The following is a 17,745-nucleotide window of genomic DNA, read 5'->3' as shown; positions in this document are numbered from 1 at the left end:
AACTTTTCAGCCACTAATTTTAGCCAGAGCTCTTAGAGAAAATTTACAGGCACTGGTAGAAACTTACCTTCAGGCACGATTATCTGTTCTCCAAACACTTATGCTATCCACATCCAAGGAAAAGTTGGTCTCAGCTTCACTACTGCAATTATACTTGTTCTTTAAGTCCTTCTTAATGAGGACAATGAGATAGTGATCTGTCTTTGCCATGAGAGGCCAGAGACCAGCCATATAACATTGTTCAAGATCTTAAACAACCAATAATTACCTATGACTTTTGGGACTGCAACTATGACATGACATCAGCCATTGTGTCGAATAAATAAGTATTTATTCAGCACTTCATACATATCACGCATTATGCTAAATGTTAGGAATATGATTTCAAAAATTAGATGGTCTCTCTCTCCTCTTAAGGGGCTTATATCCTACCACCTATGTTTAGGCCAAGTGTACAATGACCATACAATAGGCTTATCTGCCAACTTCCCTTCTGGGAATTAGTAAAATTAGAAATCACAACATACCTAATGCATTTTGATTTCAGGCCTTATAGATTCTTTAGGTTTTTTAAAAAATTTATTTGGCAAAATAGACTTTCTGTTCCTTGACTTCTAGATTTACAATATTCAGGATATTCCGTGGCACAAATTTAGCCTGACTTTTTAGTATATGTATTCTGTTAATATAATGCTTCCAACTTGAATTTTATTTCCCTAACACTAATCATGGATAGAATTTCCTTCATTCTACTCCTTGTCTCACTTTGAGGACTATTTAACTTCCCATGCCCAATTCATAGGTTTAATTTTTCTGGATCTCTATCTAGCTTCTCTAAGGATTTAAGACTGGTTTCTGGATATTTAGTCAACTTTACAAAAATAAGAGTCATTCTCCAAATGACAATTGGTCAAAAGATATGAATAGAAAAGATATGAATTTTCAGAGGAAAAAATAAGCTGTCAATAACCCTATAAAATGTAATTAAAATTAAAATAACTCTGTGTCACTACTTTTCATCCATCAGATTTGCTAAGATGACAAAAAAGGAAAATGACAAATACTGGAGGGAGTATGGGAAAAAAGATATAGTACTATCAGCAATGCAGTGTTGATAGAAATGTGAATTAGTTCATTCTGGAAAGCAGTTTGGAACTGTGTCCCCAAAGCACTATTCTTCTGTTCTTCCTGGTTTGATCTTCTACATGTCATACTTCTGGAATATTGTTGTTTTGAGCTTGATTTCCGTTTCTCTCAGCTCTTGGTTTGCTCTTTGTGATTCTCACCGACATCTCTGATTCAGCTAGCCATTTTTTGGTATCTTCATTTGGCTCTTCTCCAACTATTTATTCCTTTGCCTCTTGACACATAGTAATTGTTGTTGTTGTTTGTTCTTCCTACTTGCATGCAAATGAATTGGATTTGAGGGAGGGGAGGCTATGCAAAGTCACCTGCCTCATTTTCCCTCCAGAGCCATCTGGATTCAGTGTCAAGATATGGATCAAAGTGACTGGAAATGGCTCTGGAAGAAATGAGAGACCTTGAAGGCCTTTTTAAGCTAAAGTCTTCAACAAGTCTCAGTTTGACTGAGGTCACATCCATTTCACATCCATTCAGTGACTGCAACTAAGGTTTCAGTTGAGGCAAAGAATCTCCTCTTTCACATAGTCCAAAAAATCTAAGTAAGTAAATAAATAAATCTGGGAGAGAAAGACTCTCAGAGTTTCTGGCCAAAGCAGAAATGACTGCTATTTGCATTCACTCTGAGTCAATTGGGACTAAAACAATGACCAAATGGGACTTGACCTAGGACCTGTTGGAGGCCAGTAAGAATCAGAGGGGTTTTGCTTTAAGGCATGGCCCTTAAGAAAGAAATTAGTTAGTAAATCCCAAAATATTTTGGGAGGGTTCAGAAGTGCAAAAGAAAAGAAAATTCTTTAAAGTGCAAGGGTAAGGGTATGATACCCTATGTGGATAGAAGGAGGAAAAGGAAGGAAGGAAGGAAGGGAATGAGGGAGGGAGAGGAAAAGAGGAAGGGAGGGAGGAAGGAAGGAAAAAGTCTTCCACCTGATCAATTCCAGTTTGTGGCTTTACTCACAGACGTTGTTGTTTGTCCTTCATTCTTGAAGAGGACCATGACATGAAAATAAGTTGGATTAGATTCTGATACTTGGAGGAAGTTGGTCTTGATGTCATCTAAGTTCCTTCCCAGGTCTTTGAAAACCAGAGGAGATTTTATTGACATAGCTAAAAAGTAGGGAAGGACTTGGAGGTCATCTGTACAACCACTTCATTTTAAAGATGAGGAAACTGAAGTTCAGACAGGCTAAGAAATTGTTCATGGTCACAGAGTCAGTTAATGGCCTAACAAAACTGGAACTCAGGTCTTCTGGCTCCCGGTCCCCTCTTTTTCCTTCAAACCCTATAATTGTTCTGTCACTAGTGGTTGGATAAGCTGTGCTGTAACTAGTAGATGCTTGAAGGGACAAGATTTCTTATTTTCTTAAACACACTTTATATGGTACCTGACATGTTGTGAGTGATCGGCAAATGCTTATTGCTGACAATGGCAGCACGTTGTGCAACTTCCCAGGTATCACACCTGTCTAGCCTGTGCACAGCTTGCTATATTCCAAGCTGTACTTTCTCAGGCATTCTTGCCTGCTTAATCTGCCCTCAGTCTGCAGTAACTCATGTCATTTTGACCTGGCACCAAGCCCCCACTTCAGTTTGCTCATTGGCCAGTGGAGGACTGGAAGCTTTGGGAGTAGATATGCTTGAGGAGGATGGGAATGGATCTGCAGGAGCAATAAGCCACCTGCCTGGATAGGAGGAGAGACAGTTTGTCTGAGAATGCTAAAATTTCTCCTTGAACCCAACTTTCACATAGTCCCTTCATATACTGACTGATTTATCTACTTTCTGTTTTCATTAGTGTTTCCTTAGCAATATTGTGGTTAGAAAGCATTTAAGGGTAGTTAATGACAATAAAGATCTTTTTCATATGATTCTTCACTTGGAAAAACGCCACTGTTTATTTATCTTTTCTTCGCTTTTCATGATCTCTGTGAGAGCCAGAGCAGCTGGTCTGATTTCTGGCATTTCCACGGATTGTGCATTCCACAGGTGGGATGTTACAATTCCTCCCAAGTCATTTATTCACTTTGACTTCCCTGGATATTCCTTTCTACCAAAAGGTCTTTTTGTTTTCTAGGATAATTCAACATTAGTACAAACATGTGTTTGTACATCTCCTTTTATATTTGTTTTGGGCCACACATTATCTCCCCGACCCTCCCCTGTAGAATATCAGAAACATTTCTGGACTTTGTTGTAAGGTCCAGAGTTTGAAAGTAATCGGGTTTTAGTATCAGGGGTGGGGGACAAGAAGAATCTTCTGATAATCAGAAAAGTGTGAAACTATGAATCTGGATGCCAGATTCATCCTGTCTCTAGGATACATTTGTTGCTCATGTACAACCAGGAGATGGGCTAAGTCTTTTAGGATGCACATTAATTTAAGTGTGATGGGTGGGAGAAGAGATATATTCCTTTATATTCTAGATTAAACAAGGTATTCAAACTGCATATAAAAGTATATCTGTACAGGATAACAAAACTTTGTAAAACAATGTTTATATGATTTAGAAGTAACTTGGATAAGAATGCACATCAATCTTAGTACAATTTCTTTGATATTTAGAGATTTATACCTATGGATTAGAAATATATCTATGGAATCAGGCTATTTCTATTTGTGATTCTCCTTCCTCTGGGAGAAGGGGGGGGTCAAGTGTGACAAGACTTCCTTACCTTCTGTTTTGATCCTCAAGGCTGTCCTGACCAGGGCAAATAAGGTAGCATTGAACATTACAGTCCCATCACTGTTCAGAGGCATGTTCATGGACACCAGACGCTGTGGGAAAAGGGAAAGACTAAATAAAGCCTTTGGTTCTATTTTCTTCCCCCTGTCCCTCAAGATCTGTTTCTGAGGTTCTTTTTCTGTTGCCTGATTTACCACACCTGATGCTGCCCACCTATTGAACTGTTTGAAATAAATAGTTCTCAAAAGACTCACTGAGCTATTACGACAGTTGTGGAGCTAATGCTGAATTTATTTAGAATCTTAATAAGCTCCTTAAAACCAGAGGTTGTGTCCTTTTTTTATCTTTGTATCTCCAGGACACAGCATAGCATCTGGCACACAGTAGGTGTTTAATATTTGTAGGATCAGATGGAATTGAATTGGTCCCCAGATATAGTTTTTTGTGTCCATTCAATTTGTCTTATCCAAGAGTGCATAATATTTATATTATATTATGTCTCCTCTATCATCCCATAGTTTTCTTTCAATTGGCCAATGAGTACCTTAACCAAAAAGCAGTAGTAGGGAAAGGAAGAAGAAAAGAAACTCAAATGAGTCTTTCTAGCTTCTCTAGGGACTGTCCCATTAGTCATGGGGCTGCCACTGTTTAATACCCCCATCCAAGAAGAGGATGTTGGGGAATGGAAACCAAAAACCTGAGAAGAAACTCAAAAGTGTTCTTAAGCCTATGCAGGCTTAAAGAACATGAAATGATATTCATAGAGATGGACTGAAACAGCTTAAGCTTTCATGGAGGCATAAAGATAAACTAAATGACCTTTGCCTGCTTCTTTAGCTTAAAGATCACATGATTAGGGTTAGACAGTTAACATCCTCAGTTAGGAGGAAAAGAGATGCTGTTACTAACAGACCACATATCTCTAGAAGCCATCAAAAAGAGCTTAGGCATCCTATTCTGGGGAGTATGTCTGGACTCTCAGATGAAGTCTCATCAGGGTAGCTCTCTCTCTTTGGTCTCAAATTGACCATATGAGTAAAATTAGGAGAATGTAAGATGTTATCTTCATTCACTTATAGATCTTACCAGAAGGAACACCAATGAATCATTTGGGCAAATACCCCTATTTTGGCATTTATGTTTTACAAATCAAGTAATTAACACCCAGCAAGATTAATTGATTTGCCAAAGGCTACACAGTTAGTGAATGTCTTTCTCTCCCATCTTTTCTTCTCCATTCCCCAAATGTGTTTTCTTTTATAACGTACAGGGTGAGCATTCTTTCTCCCTACCCTTCACCCAGTCATGCTTACTTTGCATGCCACTCGATGAGGGCACAGCTTTCCAAACCCCAGAGGGGGCTGGATCCTCCGGAGTAAGGTTACCACGTCCAGGTGTTTGATACGACCCCTGGAAGATGGAGAGAAGGGAACAGTCAGAAAGATAAAGTTCTCAATTTGATTCACTCCTTCCTTAACCCCAACCATTCAGAAGCTTCATCCCGTGGTAGCCTAAACCTCTAAGGGAAAGTGTTAGACAGTTGTATCTCAGCTGGTCAAGCTATTTTTCAGCATGGGATATTCTGCTGTCAATGGTTGCATATTGAAAACTAAAATAAAATTTGACCATCACTCCAATGTTTTAAAGTGAAGTGATTTTAAAAGTCTAACTAAAATTCTTATTGATTCAATAAATCTATCTACAAGGATTTGCTGAATGCCTGCTATATGTGATTTATTGTCCATGATTGAAATGTTTTTGAACTGGTGTATGATGTAATGTAAAGCAAACTGGAGGTAAAGTTAAAAGTCCTAGGGTCAAGAATTGCTTTCGATACTTATTAGTTATGTGACTATAGGTTAAATGACATTTAACTTCTCTCTCTGACTCAACTGATCCCCATCAACAAAACTGGAACAACAACACTCAGATGACTTAGGCACTACAAAATTGTGAGGAGAGTACTTTCTAAATCATACCTCATTTTCAAGAATCTGTGATTTTGCCAGTGGGACCTCTCTTCCCTATTGAAGATCATAATCCCTGGCTTAGTTTATGGTCCTTGAAGGTTACTGTGATTAAAAAATTCATTCCCCTATGACCAAGATAGAGATACATCTCTCTGAATTTTGCTAAGCTCGCATGGGAAGAATGCTTAATGGCGTTCATAAAATTATTATACTCTTTGGAGGTTGTTTGTACTCAGAATGTTACCTGATCTCAGTAACTCTCCAGGAATGCTGGAAATAGCCACAAGGAATTTTGGGTCTTATATCTAAAACATTCTTGTTTGGGACTTCCATATCCAGGACTTGTTTTGGGTCCACCCAAGTTTGTGTTTTGTCAATAACTTCATGTGATTTGTATGTGGCTAATGTATGATACCTTTGTCAGATGATTCACATGTGACCGTCTTAATCCCATATAAAATAAACTTTTCAGAACCCAGCATTCCCCCTCCCTCTTCTTTTCCCTCTCTGTCTCTGTCTCTGTCTCTGTTTCTCTCTATCTCTGTCTTTCTGTCTCTCTGTCTCTCTCTCTCTCTGTCTTTCTCTGTCTGTCTGTCTGTCTCTCTCTCCATCTGTCTGTCTCTGTCTCTCTTACCTAAATGATCTAATCAATTTCTTTCTAAAACTATTTGAGGTTTTGAAGTTTGCTTTCATGAAGTACAGGAAATCTATGGGCTGTTTCTAGGTCTATACTCAAAGCTTTTTCTATTTGAAAGAGCTTCCAGAGGTGATGCTCCATTGGCATTGCTTTCAAGAGCCCAGGCCATTTTAATTCATTGGTGAGGTATCAGGGGAGGATTTTTGTGTAGGTTATAAATCATAAAGTAATATGTAAATGTAAACTTTTATGAATTATTGTGATCCTTCGATTTTCTTAACATGACTGGTCTTAGAATAGTTCTTTTTTCCTTGTTTCTTTCTTCTTTCCCTCCCTCCCTCCCTTCCTTCCTCCCTCTGTCCCTCCCTTCCTCCCTCCCTCTATTTCTTCTTCTCTTTCTCCCTCCCTCCCTCTCTTCCTCCCTCTCTTCCTTCCTTCCTTCCTTCCTTCTCATCCAATCTCACTCTCCTCCTCCCCCTTCCCTTCCTCTTTTCTTTCTCTTTCTGTTTTTTATCTTTCAGGCTGATAACATTTCATAATATTTCCAAATGAATGCTGAAGACTGAGTTGCAAGCCTCTAATCCAGGGTAATTTTTCTTATCTATAGCCTCTATTTGCACTACTCTCTCCACACCTTCAGTATGGATCTGTCTGCTATTGTAAATATTAGCAGAGATATGCCATAAGCTACCATTCTGTGTATACTTACTTAGCTTCGGGGTCATATTCTGCCCAGATCCTTTTGAATTCATCCAAGTGATGGGGACCTAGGATGGACCAGTCTCTTGTCAGGTAGTCAAAGTTGTCCATGATGACAGCTACAAAGAGGTTGATGATCTGCAGAAGGTAGAAAGAGGGGCTTTCAGTGACCCTACCCAGACACTCCTGCTTCTGCCAAGGCCATAGTTCTCTGTTCCAAGATAATTAACTGGGGACATGACATCGAACTCTGCTGTCTGGGCCCCTGAAGGGAGAATGGGGCTTCTTTTTTTCTTTAGCAGAGCTACACAGTTGATATTTTTTGGTGGTAAGTGGAGATTTCTGAAAACTGTCTGCTACTATCTCCAAGAAATAACTGTTCAAAACCTTGTCCCTTGCCATTTTGAATGTTGGTGAAAATATTAGCCTTCCAAGGAAACCATATAGCAGGCTATAAAACCAGCGTTTAGTAGCTACAGGGAATTCTCTCTCTCTCTCTAAAAAAAAAACAAAAAACAAAAAACAAAAAAAAACCATATAGTTTTACAAAGGTCAGCAGGCAAATTCTCTACTTCTATGTGGATTCCAGAATCTTAGAAGAGACAATAGAGACCACACTGTCTGAAGCTTTTAGTCTAAAATTCTCTACAAGGAGTCTTTCTGCCTTTGCCTAAATATTTAGTATTGGAGACTTAATTATTTGGTTTATTTCCATTTAACTTAGAATCATGAGATCTGAATTCAAATCTCAGTTTTGACATTTTCTATTCACATTTTCTGGAGCAGGCCATTTAACCTTTCAAGGCCTCATTTTCCTAACCTGCAAAATGAGAGGGTTGGACTAAGGATCTTTTCCGTTTAGATCTCTTTTTCTAATTGTCAGAAATTTCTCTGTTATACACAATCAAAATCAAAATCTCTTGCTCATTGTGAATGAAATGGAGTGAGATTTCTCAAGACAGTTGTGAAAATTGAGTAAGGCTTCATCTACCCCACAGTTGGAGTGGGCCTGAAGGTAGTCTTTGGGCATCAACTCAAGGACATACCTAAATCCCTTTCTTACTATTCTCCCATCACATCATTTTCTTCCTACCCTTATCAAATATGGGCAGCTATGTACCTACTGGCCAAAATTCAATTTCCTGGGTAATTCTTGCATTTAGAATGTAAAACCCCCCAGCTAATGAGGATGAGTGGGAGGGGTGTTTGTGTTAGGGACTATTTAAAGTATCGAACCTGTCCCAAAAAGTGCCTCCTCCATTCGACTGGAGGGACATCCGCTTCTCATGAGAGCATATAATAAACTTTTGTTTTGCTCCTAGAGATATCTCCAGCTTTTTTAAAAAAATAAATGGTGATCACTCACAATTCTGAGCCACACAATAGGGTATGCTCCTAATAGTCAGGAAGAAAATGTGTTCCATTTGGGTTGCTTGAGCTTTTGGCCATGGATACACTCCGCATTTCTTATTGTTTTTGGACAAGCTTGCTCTAGCTTCATCTTCCGAAGCCAGTTCTTTCTGTGGCTGGAATTTGGGCTCTTCTGGGACCTTGCTACCCTGAGGGCTTGGGGAACTCTAGAACAGAATGTGCATTTCCCTAGCATTGGTCAGATTGGAGCAGGGATGGGATGAGAAGCCAGAAAAGGTTTGCTTTCAGAATTAGCTCACCAGAAAGGCACAGAGCATGTAGAAACTGATAAAATAGAACACGGCAAAGCTGCTGCCACAGTACGTTTCTGACTCAGTACTGTTACTTGACTCAGACTCAGGAGCACATTTCTTTCCTGGAAGACAGGCCAGCATGATATCTTGCCATGCTTCTCCTGTGGCACACCTATGGGGGAAGAACAGAGATAAGGCAGGATCAAAACTCAGGCTTGGCAAGGAGGAACTACAAGACAGTAGTCTCATTGCCATTAACATTACCAGTTGCATTTTGTGACATGGGAGCTGGCCAGATTCAGAAGGAAGAGATGCACATTTTTGTTGTGAGAAAGAATAACGACTGAAATTTAAAAATTCGGCTGGAATTATGTAAACAAATAAATTGAGCAATAAACAACTATCATCAAAAGTCTAAGAGCCAAAGGAAAACAAAAAGCTCTATCATTATAGGTCATCATTATACTCAGAAATCACAATAATTATAGTATCTCCAACAGGGTCAACTTTGACATTTATGAAATATGAACTTTCTATGTACTGTGATTTGAGGGATATACAAAACACTCTTAATCACTGGCCTGATTTGTTGCCTTAATTTATTTCATCAGACACTTATTCCTTTAATTCTATGGCATGGTCATTCCAATGTAAATACTCCCCTAGGTAATTAACATTAAAGTTCATTTTAAGATGAATGAATTTATTGAATACTGTGACTTGGGGACTTGATGGGTTATTGCCTCCTAAGTGAATGTTGAGTCAAAGAACTCTGATGTAAGGAGTATATGGTGAGAAAAATGGAAGATTGGCAAGAGAATAAAGACTCAGTGGAGATGGACAAGTGGGAAAGGGGAAAAAAGAAGCTGTTTGAGCTGTTTAAAAAAAAAAAAAAGCAGAAACAAATTTATTTAAGATCTGAAAGTCACCATGACTGGTTCTATAAATGGAAGCACATTGGTAGTTTAGCTTGAAAGCTAGTGTTAAGTAGGGAAATTGACAAAATAAAGCTTCCAATTCTTGGGTGGATAAAAGGCTTTTTTTTTTTTTTTTTTTTTTTTGCTTATTGGAATGTGGTTTTAGTCCCATTTATTTACCTTTAGCGACACCTAGAGTTTGAGAGGTGAAGCATCTCAGATATTTGTCCAAAGAAAAGAGATTTTAACACTTGTATATTGCTCAATAGGAAGAGATTCTCAGAGCTACAATCCTGATGAGTGAAGAATTGGTGGGGTTTGTTTACCTTGTCCAGAGGGCAAACAGTTTTTTTTTTTCTGGGCAAACTCCATTTGGTATAACTTGATTAGAATCCTGTTGAGTGAAATAGTTCTGCCTGAACTTGTACTGCTCATAGAAAGCTAGCCTGGTGAGTCTGGGAATTCTCTGGCTTAAAGGGAACTGGTAGATAAATTAAAATTTAGCACTTTTCTGATATCCTTTTAAGAGTGTAGTTTTAAAGAGCTTATAAATGTTTTGTTGGTTGGAGAATAAAAGAAATGAGGATTTGCCCAGGTTGAGCGATGAGAACCAACAAACAGAAGTCAGCACAGACATAGCTTTATGTAGTACAGGTGTTCCTGAATGGACCAATGAGTGCAAAGCTGTGAGTTACCCTGAAAAGATGGATTTTCCTCACTTATGTTCTCCCAGCCAGTGTGTGTGTGTACATATATGTGCATTCTTTCCTGTAAATACTGTGCCTTGGGAGAAAAATATGAACCATATTTGTGTGTGAATTGTAATATAACTATGATTCCTGCATTTGCTTTAATAGATGAATAACTCTGATATTATTATTTCTTTTGCCTTATTGCTAAGCAAATAGTTATGCTTTTGATCTAAAAGTATCATCAAGACTGTTTCCATAAATGGAAGCAAATTGGTAGTTTAGTTTTAGAGCTAGCGTTGAGTAAGGAGAAGTGTATTCCCTCATGATAGATTTCTCCTAGGATCCCGAGACAGTCTGAGTGAACAATGTGATAGTGGTCCATCTCTAGGAACTTATCTGCCACTGAGCACAGGGAGTGTGAGCATCCTATAGAACTGTTTTTCCTTATATGGCCAAAAATTTAGAGAAAGACCACTTTTTGACATAGTTGTATAAAACAAGATGCTGAGCCACTGAACTGCTAAACTGATAAAATCAACAAAACAAGAAGTGCGTGAAAAATAATTGCAAGCACTGAATGTGCATGTTTAGTGAGTTAATTAACTCTTCCTCTCCAAAGGAGTTATTTTTTGTTGTTGCCATTTTTGAACATGGGTTGTATGATGAGGGAGAGGGGACATATCAAGGAGGAACATGGTGGACTAAGAAGTCCGTTAACTTCTTCATCCCAGCCAATGAGAGAAGGACCTTGTGCTTCAGGATAAGAAATAAAAGGCTCAATCTCAAGTCTATAAGCATGGATCTGCCTAGGAACTGTCCCTGAGGGATAGGTGGAAATCACCCATTTCTTGCAAGAACCAAAAATAAGCAAATTTACTTCATTTATTCCTCAGTCCTTTTTTTTTTTTTTTTGTAGTACATTTCTAACAGCAGGAATGAATGGGCAAGCCTAGAGGATGAAGAAATAGCTACATGATATATGTGAGAATTAGGAGGCATGACAAGGTAAGTGGGCCCAGGTTCTTAAACTGCTTCATGACCCCATATAGGATCTGACAATTGTCACAAAATTATGATTTATTATCAATTAATGTTTGATTTATATATCTATTTTATATATCTAGATACCCAGGATCACATAAAAATTTCTCTTGCAAAAAGAGGCCATGGGTAAGAAAAGTTAAAAAGCCCTATACTAGTTTTCAGGTTTTGCATGATTTGATTGTTAATAAGAACAGAAGACAGAAGTATAAAGTAAGACCAGAACTTTAGTAATGGATAAGGAGGACAGCAATGTGGGAAGGATTAGTCTTTTGGCTGTTGTCCTTCCTTTTTGAAGAGGACCAAAATGACATCACTGTTTTAGAGTCGGGGTACAGTGTGTCTGATTGTAACCAATCAGACCATTACAAGCTCCCAGTGCTCTGCCACAAGTCGGACATCAATGGTCCCTATGAAATCTGGGCTAGCTTCCCTAATTTTGCACATTTTGCATTTCCTTTGGGCTAATTCAATTCAGGACTGAAAGTTGAAGTGAGGATGGAAGACTGAAGAAGAAGGGGAGATGGATGGACAGGAGCTTCAGAGCTCATAGTTTAATGGTGAGATTTTAGATGTGACAGTCCCTCTGAGTTTCTGAGTTGGAATGAGAATATGGGTAGCCCATTTTTGGCCATATCACAGGGGGAATGGCTTGACAAACTTACTCAGGAGCTTGCTTTGCTGGCTGGAGTGTCCCCCACCATAACAAACAAACAAAACAAGGAAACTGCAAATTTTCAAAGTTTTTCCTCTGATTTTGGCTTTGAAGAGGCCTGGAGGAAAAACCTAGGATGAAGAATAGAAGTAGGAGCCAGAAAAACAAGAAGCAAGAATTTCTCTCAAGAAAATAGAGAACCATGGAGGGCTACCAATAGAGATTAAGTTATAGGGAGAGACTGCAGTGATACCTTATCCAGGGAGGAGAGGATGATCCATTCATGGTCCTGGTGTGAAATATGATTGATCATGGGCCAGGAAGAGAGCTCTTACCCCTCACTTCTTCCCCCTCTCCAGGGAGAGGCATAATATATTATGAATTATCCACTGTAAACTTCCTGCTTTCTCCTGAACTTAGGAAGCATTAGCTTTGGTTCTAAATATGCATGTTTACTTCTAAGCCTTTAAATATGATTAAACAGTTGGTCAATATACATGTTTTATTGTATTTTTACTTAAGACTATGTAAGGGAAGGGGAAATTCCTTGATTTAGAAATGAGACTTTGGTTCAATTTGGGGGGAGAGAGGATGAATCTGGGATTTGGAGTTACGTATTTAATAAATTTGAGTTTAATGGATTTTTAAAATAAGTATCCTCGACAGGGAATTGCTAGGGAAATTCCAGCCTCAGGAAGGGATGAAGGATTGAATTCCCCCATGTATGAGGAACATTCTTCTGGTGATTCATGTTTGAACCTGCCTTGCTCTCCAATGCCATCTGGTGATTTAAAAATATTTACAGCTGCATCTCTGAGTTACCCACCTGAAGAGTAGCAGCACAGCTTGAGGAAAGGTCTGGAAGTTGTTGTTCCGATTGATTTCTGTGGTATCATTCAGGGCAATTTTGCCAAACACCTGGCAGAGAGAAGGCATTTGTGATACAGTTGATTAAACCCCCAGTTCCCATCTATAATCTACAAACACTACTGGGCTTGTCAAAGGCCAGAGGTGATCCTAGAATGAGAGAATTTTTCACATGGTACGCTAGACACGTTCCCATGACACCTAGGCTACCAAACAACACTTTCAGGGCTAGCAAGCCACAACTTCCCTTTTTAACCTTTATCCCTATTTTCCCACCTAATTATTCTCCTCCACTCTGCCACTGAAGTGTCCAAATTGATCTCTGAAGGATCCTAACTTGATTCTTTCTGTGTTTAGAATTGCAATTTTATGCAAATACTACTGAAAAATTAATTATTTTCCTATTTTAATTATTCTCATTAAATAAATGCTAAGCTTGGTTATTTCAACCTGCCATATGCGGGAGCCTATCCCCTAGAGTGTCAGCCCCTTGAGGGCAGGACCTGTGATTTCTGTCTTTGTATACCCAGCACTTAGCACAATGCCATAAGCCTGTTGACTCTCCAAACTGTCAGTGTTTTTAAAATTCAGCATCCTGGGACAAAGCCCTGATTGCCTGTCCGCCTGTCTGATCAGAATGATTCACCCCCAGGTCTCTGCCTAACAAACTTCTTTCAATGTTAGTTCTTGAAACTAACTGGATATTTGGAGAATGTGGAAAGATTTAATATTAGGGACCCAAGGTTTGGACAAGTGACTTATCTTTTGCATATAAATTTGCAGTGATTTGCTTTTGAGTTTTCTAGCTGTATTTAGAGTTCATTTTTTATATTCTAGGTTTTAAGATAGTGCTTTGTACATGAATGAAGTGAACTGTGACAGCTGTCTCACAAGATGGAGACAGTGTTCTAAAGAGTGAGTTGAGGGTCTGCTGGGCCCCAGGGCCAGGTCTCTTTTTCCAGAAATCACGACAAGCAGTGGGACCTTTTCTTTGTGAGACTGAGTTGGGGCCACCTTGGCACTGAAACTCCCACATAAGATAATTCAGTCATCCTAAAGATGTGATTGGGTTCAAAGTTTTTCCTCATTTATGACTTAGAATGCGAGGTCATTTGTCTTGGCTAATCAGGGCAAAGATCTAGCCTATAGGGAGTATTACCCAAGACCCCTATATAATTCTTGTCTGTTAACTGGGCCTTGCCTCTCCTTGCCTACCTGCTTGTGGGGAGGGAGACACCTTTTCTCATGAGATTGTAACAAAATTCCTTCCTGCTTTTGCCTTGAGAAATCTCCTTGATTTATTTGAGCCGGTGGTCTTGTCCCACACATACATAGTAAGCAATTGTTTGTCAGATTGTATATTTGTTGAACTGATTCGAATCCCTGAAACAACCAGCATTTATTGGGTCCATGAAGGCCTGTGAGAAGGAACTATTTTCTTCTTGGCTTTAATTTTAGGGTCTTTTTAGGTAGGAATCTATTGCATCTACTCACAACATACTGAAAACCAATGCATTGGACTGGACCTGGCTTGGTTCTTCAGTTTTCCTTTGGGGAAGAGGGTTGTTATTTGGAACTAGAGTTTGGAGAGCTTGGGGGCCACCATATTGAGGAAAGATCTGACTTTTTGAAATAGCAAAATAAAAATTGCTCAACTCTGTCTAAGTTGAAGCTTTGGTAGATATAGGAAAAGGTCACCTCAGTGATCTGAAGACATCAGTATTGGGCCGTTAGGTTGCTGCAGTAATATTTTTTTGCCATATTTGACTAGGACAGAAATTTATGTCTTCATGTTAGGAAAGGACTGTTCAATTTCTTTTAGTTTGTCTTATTTTCATAAAGTTGTAGAGGTCACATTGTGTATGCAGAATCAGGGGATGTTTCAACATGTCTAAAGAAAAATCATTATCTTTCTTCCCTTTTAAACCCATCCTGTCTCCCAATTTTGTCATCAAGGCCATTGCTATCTTTCTAGTTACAACCCGAGAGACATTTTTATTTCTTCACTTTCTTTAAACTTTTTATATCCAGTCAGTTGCCACAACGCCTCTCATATCTGTTTGCTCTCCATCTACACGATCACTATTTTTATTTGGGCCTACCTCTGTCTGTTGGATAATTATAATGGCCTTTCTGTTTCTGGTCTACTTTTTTCAATTTGTTCTCTACATAGCTGCAAAATAATCTTCCTAAAGCACAGGTTTGACCATGTCAATTCCCTGCTCAAAATGTTTTGGTGTATCTCATTTCCTTCAGTGTAAAAATAGAAATCACTTGGCCTGACATTTAAAGACTTTTTGGGCTTTAATTTATGTATATATATGTACATGTATATGTATATATATGTAAACAATTTGGCTTTAACCTACCTTTATTAACTTATTTCACATGATGACCCTTCACATGCTCTGTGTTTCAGCCCAACCAAATTACTAGTTGTTCCCCCAATTTTTGTGTACTCACACAGTCACCCCCCTATTCCTGGAATGCACTACCATATTTCCATTTCTTAGAATCCTTAGCTTCCTTCAAGATTCAACTCAGGTTCTATCACATATACAGAAATTTTCCTTTTCTTTTCCTAACCCCAAACCATTTATGGCCCTTTAAAATTACTTTATATTTATTTATCTTTTAATGAGTTGTATCTTTCACTTCCGAAGTGGAATAGAAGTCCCTTCAGGATATCCCTATTCGTTCTTACAGTGTAATTCATAGATCAGGCACTTAGTGAATGTTGAATTGAATTTCAGGCTCTGATGAGCAAAGGATATGTACTCTTTTTAACACATCCTTGGGGATACAGCTCCCAAAAGGGTCTGTCACAGAATCTGGCAATAATTGTCACTCATAATTTTGAAATCATAAAGAAAGTGACTCGGAGATCTTATCTTATTTAAGGTTTGCCCAACACAGAGTAAATACTTAATAATGTTTGTTCTGCACACAGTAAATACTTACTAATGTTTGTGGAATTTATTTGTCTATTGGGTCACCCTCCCATGCTGAAAGCAGTGATTAAATCTGGCATGGAGAATTTTGTTTTGGACTCCAAGGGGGAAAAAACCCTTAGACACACATTTTGGAAGGAGAGGCGAAAAGAGAGAAGAGGAGGAAGAATATTGAAACAGGAGAGGCAGAGAAAGGAAAGGGAGGGAGAATTCTGAGTGAATTTCTGATGTATCTCCTACCTGCATTCCAATGACAGCATAGATGAAGAACAACATCACTATCAGAAGAGCCACATAGGGTAGAGCCTGGAAGAAAATTAATAAGTCTTTAATGCAAAAACTGCCCCACTGCACCCTGCCCCACTCCCAGGAAGGTGTATTTGGCACAGGTAGTCTTGTATGCCGGATACAAGATGTAATACAAGATTCCACGCATCGGACCAAATATATGGGCAACTTCCTGAGATAACCCTGTGGTACAAGGTGCCACCTGTCATGGCAAGGACTGGTGGATCTCTGGGGAGAGAAGTCAAGGAGGTGGCTCTCAAGAGGGATAGGTTGGATTAGATTATATTTAAAATTTTGAGATCCTGAGATTGATTCTGTGAAGGAAAGACCAAAAGATAAGCTAGAGGGATTCTAAACCTCAGCTTTTTTTAAGCACTTGCTGGGCAGCCTGTAACTGCATCTCTCCAGGCCTTAGTCCTCTGGAAATCACACAAAAAAAGAAATGTGCCTTGTGCTGGACAAGACTTTCTCTGAAAGTGATAATTATCTGAAAGTGCTCCCCACCACCACGAGATGTCACTGCAGATCCACACTCAGTAAGCTCCATGTTCAGTCTCCAAGTCCCACCCTTCCCCCTTTAATTGGAAGAAACACTCTCGGCTCACTCCAGGTTGGGTTTAGTCCCCTTCCACTAATTCTACCCAGAGATGCTGGGTCTTTAGGTGCCACTGAGCCCAGGGCCATACTCAGCATTGGTCTGTGTTCTAATTGGCTTAGGGATGTTAAGATCTCTGTGACTTTCATTCAATCTATTAAACTTCCCTGGACATCATAGGACCATAGAGTGGGAGCTAAAAGAGAGCATTGAGGTCATTTAAACAAATGTTTAAACATTAAACATACAATGTTAAACATTCAATAATCACACTATTTGAGTACTGAAAGCAACACCAGCTAGAAAACAATGGAAACATACTCTTCCTCTGTCTTCTGGCCTCAGACATTTGCACTTGGGAGATACTTGTTTCTCAGTCCCAGCAAAAGGACTGGCTATTGGGGATAAAAGGACACTGCTTCGGCAAGCCTGGAGCCTGAAGTGGCTAATAATAAAGAGTAAAGCTAGCCATAAGTAGTTTGTACCCATTGGCTCTTTAATATTTGTATCTGATGATGATCATAAGAGCTTAAATTTAGGGCAGCTGGGTGGTACAGGGAATAGAGCACCAGTCCTGAAGTCAGGAGGACCCGAGTTCAAATCTGGCCTCAGACACTTAACACTTCCCAGCTGTGTGACCCTAGGCAAGTCATTTAACCCCAATTGCCTCAGAAGAAAAAGGAAACAAAAAAGACCTTAAAGGATATATATGTTTTTGTTAGAGTGTTGTTTTGACTGCATATTTATTACAAGGTTAAAACAAATGATTATTAATAAAATAAAATAATTAATGATTAAAAACAGGGAATTTTTAGGTTTTAGAATCTGGGGTCATATAGCCAACTTTTGCCCAATGCTGGTCTAAGTTTCTCAGCTTTGACTCTGGGTTAAGGCAGATGTCTGAGGGCCAAATAGGTATTCCTTTCTATCATGGTGGTTTCTGCC

General features: G+C 39.0%; 1 protein-coding gene across 2 annotated transcripts in view; it reads right to left on the bottom strand.

Moving 5' to 3' along the window:
* LOC100926503 (voltage-dependent L-type calcium channel subunit alpha-1C) overlaps window positions 1–17,745 on the bottom strand; it is a 342,775-nt gene that overhangs the window by 30,937 nt on the left and 294,093 nt on the right. For both annotated transcript variants that reach the window (XM_031937793.1, XM_031937792.1), the window contains exons 31-36: window positions 16,158–16,223; window positions 12,926–13,017; window positions 8,801–8,966; window positions 7,141–7,268; window positions 5,138–5,234; window positions 3,814–3,916 (exon numbers count right to left, since the gene is read on the bottom strand). In XM_031937793.1, coding sequence (XP_031793653.1) covers window positions 3,814–3,916; window positions 5,138–5,234; window positions 7,141–7,268; window positions 8,801–8,966; window positions 12,926–13,017; window positions 16,158–16,223 — 652 coding nt within the window. The remainder of the gene's footprint in view (window positions 1–3,813; window positions 3,917–5,137; window positions 5,235–7,140; window positions 7,269–8,800; window positions 8,967–12,925; window positions 13,018–16,157; window positions 16,224–17,745) is intronic.

This window comes from Sarcophilus harrisii, chromosome 5 (assembly GCF_902635505.1).
Source record: "Sarcophilus harrisii chromosome 5, mSarHar1.11, whole genome shotgun sequence".
NCBI classification, from domain to species: domain Eukaryota; kingdom Metazoa; phylum Chordata; class Mammalia; order Dasyuromorphia; family Dasyuridae; genus Sarcophilus; species Sarcophilus harrisii.
This window is presented reverse-complemented; position numbering and strand designations above follow the sequence as displayed.